The following is an 11162-nucleotide window of genomic DNA, read 5'->3' on the forward strand; positions in this document are numbered from 1 at the left end:
TCACGTCATGGGTCCCACTGTCTACAATAAGTTGCCAAAAAACATACTTGATGCTCCAAGCTTAGGCAGCTTTAAATTTCGCTTAAAGCAGTGGCTTATCGAGCAATCGTTTTATAGCTTTGACGAATTTATTGCCTATAAGGCGCAATAATTATACTGTTTATTATGTTATTGTAATAACTATCATAAGTACAGTCGCTATCAGATATATCGGAGCGGCCAAGGTGTTCACAATATCTGAGCACGCACTCTAACTCCCTGAGGCGTGTTCAGATATTTGTGAGCACCTTGGCCGCTCCGATATACCTGATGGCGACTGTACCATGTATTTTAGTAAATTACTTTAGGTACTACTACTAATTATTTATGAATGACGTATAAATTGGTTTTATAAATAAATTATTATGATTATGATTATGTTTCTTGCGACTGTATTTGTCAGTGTTTTAGAATAAAACAACGTGATACTATTTCTTGTACATTTTAATATAACTGCAATATATTCCATATTTAAGACAGCAAATGTACATATAGGTACCTATACACACAAAAAATCTTACTAACTAGAATTATCATTGATATAAGTGAAAGGAAAATGTAAGTGCAAAAGGTATCACAGATTCATAGAACCACAAACCTAATCGCCAACATGAATATAAGTAATCCTTATGTAACCTTGCATTGCTCCAACAGTGCAGCAGTCTGAATGTCACTTTTTAAGAGCCCTTCAACGTGCACACTAGCGCCACAGCTAAATAATCGTGATTATTTAAATTTAACGAAAGATATTGAAAAAAGGGGGCCGCTACGGACTGTATTGTGTATTTAAGTACCTTTTGAATACATCAAACTAGTTTTTATGTTGCTGGTTTCGTCGATCTAGGAACTCAAAACAAAAACGGCCGTTTTAACTTTGGACGCATAGATTGACGAATCCAGCAACATAAAAACTAGTTTGATGTATTCAAGAGGTACTTAAATACACAATACAGTCCGTAGCGGCCCCCTTTTTTCAATATCTTTAGTTAAATTTAAATAATCACGATTATTTAGTTGTGGTGTTAGTGTGCACGTTGAAGGGCTCTTAAGCCTCTTCAATGACGTATTATTTTGTGGTTCCACTGCAAAGAACGAGTAATGTGCCGAACTCCAGAGTCGATCACTGTCGCTCAGTGATCCCGCGCAGGCGTGTGAAGCTCACGTACCTGAAATAGGACATTATAAGTCTTACATATTTACCTATACCGGTAGGTATTAGCAAAAAGAATAGATGGCATAGAGGGGTCCTGTCATAGTAAATTTTGTAGTCACAGTAAATTTACTGCCATCTATCGATACACGACTAAAACTCAAAATGAAAACGTATAAAATTATCAAAAAAATGTATATATGGATAAATGATTATATTATTTTTATATCATTTTGATCCATGTTCATTCACTGATATCTATGTGTTAAAATTTTTAAATATGAAACGGAGTCATCACGCCATCTAGCCGAGAATAGGCTAAAGGTGTGTGCGGCATCTATTCTAGAATGACTTTTTCTTGAATTCCGAGCACATTCCGAGGCACGTTTTTTCCTTAGACTTTATTCGTCTTATACGAAGTTACATATGTCTTTGATATTAGGTATCGGTCAACTGGAAGAGATCCCTCATAGGGATAAATTCGCTTTTGTACTCGCCTTCAGCTCGCTTGATAAACCCACACTCGTGTGTTTAATGCCCTTCATTATGTACAGTCACATAAACTACTATTATGGCCAACTGTACTTTCCTTTCAACTCATTATTTTTTCAATTCATTATTTATTGGGACAATTTTAACTAATAGGCAATGCGTTTGAAAATCTTTGAACCAAATTACAGATTTCTCAATCCAAAAACCTCCTCTTTAAGTTTTGAAGTTGGTTAAAACTGTACCCTACCTGCCCACGTCATAGAAACCCAAGTAACACAACGTAGCTGAATATTGTTTGAATAATAGAGCATGCCGTACTTAATGCTGAATAAGGTAGCTGTATAACAGCTGAATAAGCGTTATACAGACGTTATACAGAAGGTTTGGGCGCAAAGTGGGCAGTGCCCACGCCGCTTATTTCTGAATAACAGTAATGTAATAGCTATATAAGTGTATGCCCACACATTGAATCGCTGAATAACACTTGTATAGAGGCTATCAAAAGCTTATATACCGCTTTTAAACCAAAGTTATCCAGCTTTGTACACAATGAATCAGTTATTCACACGTTATGAAGCTTTTGGTTCCAAAGTGCATTTTTACAGACAACATATTCAGATATTTGTGTTAAATCAATGATTTGTCTTCCATTTTAATTTGTGAACTCGTGTCAAAGTGTAGTTTCTGCAGTGAAAACTTACAAAATAAGGAGGACATCACCCATATATTTATTTGATGTTTACATAACTTCAATTTCATTGCGCATGCGACTTTACTGTTAATATATATATGCATTTTATTTAAAATTTTAAAGCGCCGCGTAAATAATGCACCGTTTCAAAAGTAAATATAGAAAATTTACTACTCCACATTTAAATTTGTAATTTTTCTGCGGTGTTTAGATGTTTTAGTGATAGAAAATGTACTTTAACAAGTTATGCTACGATAAAACTAGTATTATAAATGAATAAAATGGGTTTTTCAGTTCATTTTCAATTCCTATATAATTGTAGAGGTTAGAAAGTGAGCAACCGTAATGGCGTCCGACTGTGCTGAATATAAGCTGCTGCCACAGCTATTATTGTGCTAATTTCTAAATAAGCATTCACATTATTCGCGTTACTAAGCAACATGTTAGATAATAATGGTCTTAACACAACAAGTTTTGAATAACATCAGTATAATAGTAATTGTTTTCTCAATCTTAAAGCCTATTAGGGTTCTATTCACAAATAGTAAAAACCACATAGATCCTCACTACTTTGATGATAAAACATTATAGGTATGTAACACGGGCAATATTCAATCCTACTTCCCACTAATATTATAAACGCGATATAATATATAAGTTATATGATAAATCTGGGGGCACGGCAGTTTACACAGTTATTTTTTCCGTTATCAGTTCCGACAAATATGTAGTAGGTAAAGGTAACGCAAAGATGTACGACGTGAGTACGAAGATGTATATAGTATGAGTGGTATGGTTACGAGTATGGTATGAATATGAATATGGTATAGGTGCGAAGGTGAGGGTATATCATTCATTCATTCATATTAGTAGCGGGTATCACGGGTATGAGTACAATTAAGTATAGTTTGATATGGGCAGTATTGTTTAGGTATGAGTACGAGTACAGTGTAGGATGGGTATGAGTAGACCCACTTGAAAACTAAAAACAGTCTGTTCAAAATCGACAGGAGAATCGATTTCGCTGTGAGGGTGATTATTTTATTTTTCTCATACCCAGTCCAGTCTACAACTTTTTAATGCAACAATATGAATAACTAGCATTTGACTCATTGTTTGCCAACTAATAACAACCTTAAATGGCCATTGGTAAACTTTATCTCGTTGCAGTAAGGTATGAAAATGGTCAGTTAACAGTGTTTACGATGGTAACTAGCAATTGTTTTACGTCATTAAAAGTAGAGATGCAACGGATAGTTGTTTGGCCGGATTCCGGATATCCGGCCTGGACACTGGCCGAATATCCGGTATCCGGCCGCCGGATATTCGGCCGGCGGAACTATACCTACATTTCGGTTTTTCAGGTGCGCATTCTGCAGGTTTGACCTGTTTCCTAGTAAACGTTCGCGCGGACTCATTTCTAGGTTCGAAATGAGTGCGCGTGCAAGTCAGTGGAATGATTAAATTGTTTTAAAATAATTAACAAGTACGATTATGACCGTGTCTGTTTCTTAAATCCAATTTGTTTACTCCGAAATCATGCAATGTTACTATCCGGTATCCGGCCGAATAGTAAAATAGTGGCCGGATAGGCCGGATAGTAACCGGATATCCGGTGCATCTCTAATTAAAAGGACTATGCATCTTGTGTAAAATAACCAATCGAAGAGAATTGTTAAGAAAACTAAACCTCGATTTTTTAAATAATGGTTGGATTAAAGAATATGCGTATTTATTCTTGATGCGTTCAAAATAAAATAAAAACACGCTCAAGCTCAAAGCAATCAGACTCAAGTAGCACTGTTGACCGTGTATAAAGCTACGGAACCCTCTCCACTGCGCACTTGTTGATACTAAGCAGTAGTTTGAATAGCGCTTCTCATTGCGTTCATTTTGCAGCTTTTAGCAAGAAAATATAGTATATGTGTACTAAAATCGCTATAACTTAACTATAAGTGTTGTTTTAGTATTTATTATTCAGACGTTATGTCAATAAAAGCCATAATTAACCCATATAAGCAGCTACTGAATAACAAATAAAATGTGGATTTTATTACAGCTTTCAGTAATAGCGTCCACCTTTATTCAAAAACTAGCGTTAAAACAGAAACTGCAACCGCTTTTATACAGTTGAAAGTCTTCACCGACGCTTCTTTTCAGCATTTAGTAGCCACTACCACAATTTTCTTAATATTGTCTGCTTAAAATCATACAACACAGAATATATACAGCTAATTGCTGCTAATGCTGCTATTATGCAGCTTTTAGTAACCACAAATGCTTTAAGCTGAATAATGTCTAAGTAACTGTGTAAGAAATAAGTATTATTCAGCTTTAATATGCAAAACCGATACTATGCAAAATTTATTCAGCATTTATTGGTATAAAGGCCCCACTAGGCCCACATATTTTCTTATTCCGAATTTAGTAATTTCCACCGCATATACACAAAATTTATGCAATCTTAATTGGAATAAGATGATAATTTTACTCTATTATCCTGCTTCTGTGTTACTTGGGAACGAATCGGTTGACATCTCATTTATAAATATTCGCTCGGTAGAACTCATCACACAAACATCACATACATACAGCTACTAAAATCATAACACCTTCTGTATTTCGCTAAAAAACAATTTCACCAATCAATCAACCAATTTTCATTTGATCGGGAAAATCCTGAAGAAAGGCCAGGCCATGAGCTCCCCATAGTCTAATAAAACATGGTCTTCTCTTCCCAGAGTGACACAAGCCTACGTCACACTAACATGGCCGCTATATATAGCGCTATCGCATATTATCATATAGCGCTGTCGCGTGATGACGTAAGCTTGTGTCAGTCACGTGACCACGAAAAGACGGGAAGAGAGTACCAGGCGGAGTATATTATTATACCATGGGGTTGTATTTAGAATTGCACTTATCTGGCCTGCCACGCAATCCCGTCGTGCAGCGTGGTGGCGTCGCGCGCGCTGGTGGCGCAGACGTGCCAGGGCCGATCCTGCACGCGCTCCAGACACAGCGCGACGGCCAGCCGGTCCGGCGGCAGCGCGCCCGCCGCGTCAGACTTGTTAGCGAGCACGAGCAGCGGCACGCGCCGCGCGCTCATGTCTGTAAGAATTGCACCTGTCTGGCTAGCCACGCAATCCCGTCGTGCAGCGTGGTGGCGTCGCGCGCGCTGGTGGCGCACACGTGCCAGGGCCGGTCCTGCACGCGCTCCAGACACAGCGCGACGGCCAGCCGGTCCGGCGGCAGCGCGCCCGCCGCGTCAGACTTGTTGGCGAGCACGAGCAGCGGCACGCGCCGCGCGCTCATGTCTGGGTGCGCGAGCACGAGCTCTAGCTCTTCTCGGGCGACCACTGGAACGATTTAAGACAATTAATAAATAGTGACCAAGGCCTCCAGTGCCCAAAGCTTGAATCATATTTAACTTATATATTCATATTTCTGTGGCTGGAATCGAACCAGTGCCCTCTGCAATCGCGGCAGATGCCTAAAATCGCTCGGCCACCTGGGTCACAGCGGAATAGGTCGGATTTTTCCCTTGAATAAGCAATTTCTTAAGGGCTTATAGCGCCCTCTAATTGTGTTAAGTGTACTGACACGTGATTGAGGAAAGCCAGCATCATTATCATCTTATGATCAGGCCGCGTGGCCAAGATGCCAATCGCTTAGGCTTCGTAGCGATCGAAACGCAACTGTCACTGTCGCACTAATATGGAAGAGTGATAGAGAGACACAAAGCGTTTCGTTGTCGAAGCGATAACGATTGTCACCTTCGCTAGGCCTCCAGTGCCCAAGGCTGATGGAATCAAACCAGCGCCCTCTGCAACCGCTCGGCCACCTGGATCACAACGGCATAGATCGAATTTTTCCCTCGTACCTATAAGCAATTTCTTAAAGGCTCATAGTGCCGTCTAATTAAAGACAAAGTGTTAGTTGGTTGAGGAAAGTCAGCATCATTATCATCTTATAATCAGGACACGGGCGTGTCCGAGTATGCCAGGACGAATTTTTACTCTTCTTGGGCGTCTGTCGATTGAGGTATGGAACCCTAAAAAGCGTTATAATTTTACAAATATTGTTACCAAAGATATAAGGATGTGTTCCGATATATTTCACCTCGTCAGCAGTCACTATTTAATTGGTGCAGACTGTATTACCAAGTCTCAGATGATCAGCGGCGTCAACAACGAAGATAAGCGCCTGCGCGCGCCTGTAGTGGCGCTCCCACAGCGCACGCGCGCGCGCAGCGCCCGACACGTCCCATGCACTGAACGACACTCCTCCGCCTGCAAATATTAGCAGGGCTAGTTAGAGATACTAGCGTGTTTTTAGGGTTCCGTACCCAAAGGGTAAAACGGGACCCTATTACTAAGACAGTCTTAGTAATAGGGTCCCACGGACGGACAGCAGAGTCTTAGTAAGACTCTGCTGTCCGTCCGTCCGTCCGTCCGTCCGTCCGTCCGTCCGTCTGTCACCAGGATGTATCTCACGAACCGTGATAGCTAGAACAAACGTTATTTTTGACCGAAGTTAAGCAACGTTGGGCGGGGTCAGTACTTGGATGGGTAACCGGTTTTTTTTTGCCTTTTTTTCATTATGGTACGGAACCCTTCGTGCGCGAGACCGACTCGCACTTGCCCGGTTTTTTAGCATCGGCGTCTAATTAGTGCTACGGAAAATGGTGTCGTGCAGTTGCGCCAACATTGCGTCGAGCAGCAGCAGCCGTGGAGTGGACTAGACGCCGAAGCTCAAGACGCTAGTGTGGGGGTCTTTCAAAACTACCCGACAAAACCAGAAATGTTTCGAGTGATCTTATTGCCATGATTAAATAAATGTCACCTCAAATATGGCAATAAATTTAATATTCAACATCATTGGTCACGAGAAAATTATTACCTACGAGACGATGCACTGGCATGATTTTGACGCCTGAAATATTAAGATCTCCCCTAACTCGTTCCCAGAAGAGTGATAGAAAAAAGGCCGGAAAACTTTTGTGTTTCTTCATACCACCTTTTAACATAGGTACATAATAATTCAAAGCGCTGCCCTTAAGCTGCATCGTCCATATGGATATGGTCGAAAAAGCTTATTGATTTTTAAGCAATACCTACCTAGGTTGCTCTTGAGGGGGCGATTTCACAGGAAGTTTCGAAGTGCAAGCGCCCTCAAAATAATAAGATAAGGGATACAAGGGAATCATCATAGTCTAATAAAACATGGTCTTCTCTTCCCAGAGTGACACAAGCCTACGTCACAATAATATGGCCGCTATATATAGCGCTATAGCGTATTATAATATAGCGCTGTCGCACGATGACGTAGGCTTGTGTCAGTCACGAGACCACGAAAAGACGGGAAGAGAGTACCAGGCGGATTATATTATTATACCATGGGAATCATGAACATACTCTGAAAGTGTTCAATCTGCGGCGTAAGCCCGGCCGCCGGCGCGGGCGCGGGCGCAGCACCCGCGGGGTCCGGGGGGCGCAGCGCCTTCAGCAGCGAGGTCTTGCCGGCGCGGTCCAGCCCCAGCACCAGCACAGGCGCCGACACGCGAGGCCGGCTGCCCAACCAGCTCGATACTTTGTCCATTAGACCCATATTTGCGTCTGAAATTGATGAAGTTGCAATTATTTAAAAACCCAGACGCAGCTTTTTGGAGCAAGTGAAAGAAAAAGTGGGGGTCGTGTCGTACCAAAAAGTCAAAGAGCTGGCGCAGGATAGGGAAAGCTGGAAGATACTCCACCGACAAGAGAATACCTCTGAAGTTAATGATGATGATGATGATGATTTAAATTCAATGTTGACGTGTAACAGTGCCCTTGTGGCCTATTTGCTGAATAAATGTTGAAGGTTTATACTTGAATCAATTTTTTAAACATGCAGATACGTCTCCAAGATCGATATATATTTACCAATAACAAATAAAGTGATAATAAAAACAACATTAAAATTAAAACTAAAATTTAACAGAACTTATAAATAGAAAATGCTCCCCAGGTCACCTTCGTTTGTTATGGTGCCCAGGAGGCTGGCAGCGTTTCCTTTTTGGATGGCCAGGCTTATTCTCTCCAAGTGATATTCCAAATTTTGTATTAAAAGAAAAATATTAAAAATTACGCTTTCGGCAGGACTTGAACCCTACTTCAAGTTACTGACGATCCCGACAGAATGAGACATTAAGGGCATGGGGTAAAAGAAACACCGGGGCAAGAGGAACACTGGTAGGGAATTCTCAGAGTCGGATCACGCTATGTTTTCATGCCAAGTGGTTCGTCAAGTATGGAGCTAATAGGTATAGGCACTTTAGTATGCACTCTTACTGCATATATTGTGCAAAGTTAGCGTGGTCAGAGTCTTCTGTTTCTCTTGCCTCTAACAAAATAAACTATACTTTAAGTCAACCCCAACTGACCTTACCTAATAATATACACTTTTTTTTTTATTATTATTATGCATGGGTTTACTCATGGCCACAGACTAGCCGAGGCGTAGACGTGGCCTACGATGGAGCGAGCTCGCCCAGAAGGTGCCTGTTTACTCTTGATTTGAAGGTTGCCGGGTTATAAGAGCACGGAAATATAGACGCCGGCAAGGAATTCCATTCCTTGGCAGTGCGCATAAGGAAAGTAGAAGCAAAGCGCTTAGTGCGAATTGGCGGAATATCTACCAAGTAAGGATGGAAACCGGCCGTGCGTCTAAAAGTCCGATGGTAGAATTTCGCACATTTAAGGTACGGGGTTGTTTAAATAGAGAATCTGCCTGAAATATTTATACTTAAACAATAAAAGTTACGGACTCACCTGAAACCTTCGATATTCAACAAGATTAATACAGTTAATGAGGGCCACGATCAGAAATTACGCGTTAAAACCGCTGCAAGTATGGAATGGTATCGACTAGTGGTTGCCAAGCAACGCGTGGCAAACAGGACTCTTAACTGTCCATTGGTAGACCTTATGCCTTTTGTAATAAGGTTTACAATTGTACAGTTAACAGTGTGGACGATGATACGGTAGTCACGGTGGCTCCAAACAAATGGTAGAGAACAGTGACCTAATTCAGGTTTAACAATTTGTTAAGCTTTTGAACTGGTTTTGACACGACCTTGAAGATAGCACACGCTGATTGGTGTATGCGAAATTAAGTGAAAGTCATGCGTGGGATGCGCGCCTATCACCAAGACAATAGTCATGGCCCTATTTCACCAACGTGACAGGTGCGACATTTGTCGACATCACTGTTACTGACGTCACAGGCCTCCATAGGCTACGGTAACCGCTTACCATCAGACGGGCGGTGTGGTTGTTTGCCACCAACGTGTTAATTAAAAAAAACTCCACTATATCGCCAGTAAATAAGTACTTATTTAGCGAAGCTAATGACAATTGTCACAAGAAATATGACAATTGTCACGAAATTCCGACACAGAACTCATTTGCTGTCAAGAATTACCGAAAGTTCTTTGAAATCTTGTGACAATTGTCATCATTATCATTATAAACACCACAAGAGAAATACCTGTTTTTTGCCGATACAATAAAGTATTTTTAAATAATACAATGATGGTGACAAACAGGAATACGGCCCGCCCGATGGTAAGCGATAACCGTAGCCCATGGATGCCTGTGACGTCAGCAACAATGAGACTTGTCGAATTGTCGCACCTGTCAAGCTGGTGAAATAGGGGAAAGGTCGTATCAGAAACAGATTCAAATTTATTGAATTTGAATCGAGCTCCGGGGGTCTATTCAAATTCAGATGTAACTTTGTAAACCTTTATTTTTGGGATTGTGTATACTCGTAGTACCTGGTACTTGTATGCTTCTTGTTACCTGATTGAGAAAAGTATTATGATTTTAGCAGTTCATGTGCTATGTAGACTAATCGAACCTATGTATGTATTCATATAGTGTTCCATCGTCGCATCAAGGTTACTGCACCGATTTTGGTCTGATTCAATTCCAATCAAAACCATACGGTTAATACAATATTTTTGAAAAATAATGCAATAATGCTAGAAGCCTTCCACGAAACAATGCGCACAGAAACGTTAATCGATCCGTACACAACTATTATTGGTAATTACCATTGGTATTATAAAATAAATGGAAAATCTAAACGAACGAGCACTGCTGAAGCGTATCTGATTCCTATTAAAAACAGACGAAACTTTTTTTTAATGAAGAATACCTTAGCAAGTAAAGTTATACTGAATCATAAAAAGGAAGCCATAGGGGTGATAGTGAGGACTTCAAAGGGTGTTATGAGTATCTACGCAGACAAGGAAGTAATTCTGTCAGCCGGAGTGTTCAACACGCCACAACTGCTAATGTTGTCAGGAATCGGTCCCAAACAACACCTTAAGACCTTTAACATTAATGTTATAGCCGACTTACCTGTGGGCCAAGAATTAAGGGATCAAATAAAAGTTCTAGTAGTTATAAGCGGGAAGACTATAAACAATATAAATATATAAACATAGTCACCGCTTTAGATTCATTCATCTCCCTGACAGAGTTGACTTCCATGCCGTAATGGCTGTTGCGTTTTTTTATCGAAATATTTTCGCGCTCGCTTCGCTCGCGTTTTAAATACCTTTCTATGGTGTGATAAAGGTGACATTCGGGTGGCGACTGCAGCAACATTACTCTGTTCCAACGTTACTGCTGCAGTACTGTCAACTTCCGTGATAAAATTATGTGACTAATTTCCATACTAAAAGTAAAAAAGTACAACTGTCTATCATAATATTGCGATTTTATATCGAAAAATTTTCGC

General features: G+C 40.6%; 1 protein-coding gene across 1 annotated transcript; it reads right to left on the bottom strand.

Annotated features, from left to right (window-relative positions):
• Positions 1–465: 465 nt before the first annotated feature.
• LOC134673720 (ADP-ribosylation factor-like protein 6) lies at positions 466–9335 on the bottom strand. Its single transcript, XM_063531718.1, has 5 exons — positions 9185–9335; positions 7790–7990; positions 6536–6664; positions 5499–5731; positions 466–1205 (listed from the first exon to the last, which is right to left on the bottom strand). The coding sequence occupies exons 2-5, from the start codon at positions 7980–7982 to the stop codon at positions 1170–1172; spliced, it is 591 nt and encodes a 196-aa protein (XP_063387788.1). The 5' UTR covers positions 7983–7990; positions 9185–9335; the 3' UTR covers positions 466–1169.
• Positions 9336–11162: the final 1827 nt, after the last annotated feature.

The sequence above is a fragment of the Cydia fagiglandana genome, chromosome 19 (genome assembly GCF_963556715.1).
Source record: "Cydia fagiglandana chromosome 19, ilCydFagi1.1, whole genome shotgun sequence".
Taxonomy (NCBI): Eukaryota; Metazoa; Arthropoda; class Insecta; order Lepidoptera; family Tortricidae; genus Cydia; species Cydia fagiglandana.

What these genes read in the sequence shown, in the direction of transcription:
- LOC134673720 (XM_063531718.1), bottom strand. Translation starts at nt 7,982, where the DNA reads ATGGGTCTAATGGACAAAGTATCGAGCTGGTTGGGCAGCCGGCCTCGC. An exon ending in GCAGATTGAACACTTTCAGA is followed by an intron (nt 6,665 to 7,789) that starts GTATGTTCATGA and finishes TAATATTTGCAG; the next exon opens with GCGGAGGAGTGTCGTTCAGT. An exon ending in CGCTGATCATCTGAGACTTG is followed by an intron (nt 5,732 to 6,535) that starts GTAATACAGTCT and finishes AAATCGTTCCAG; the next exon opens with TGGTCGCCCGAGAAGAGCTA.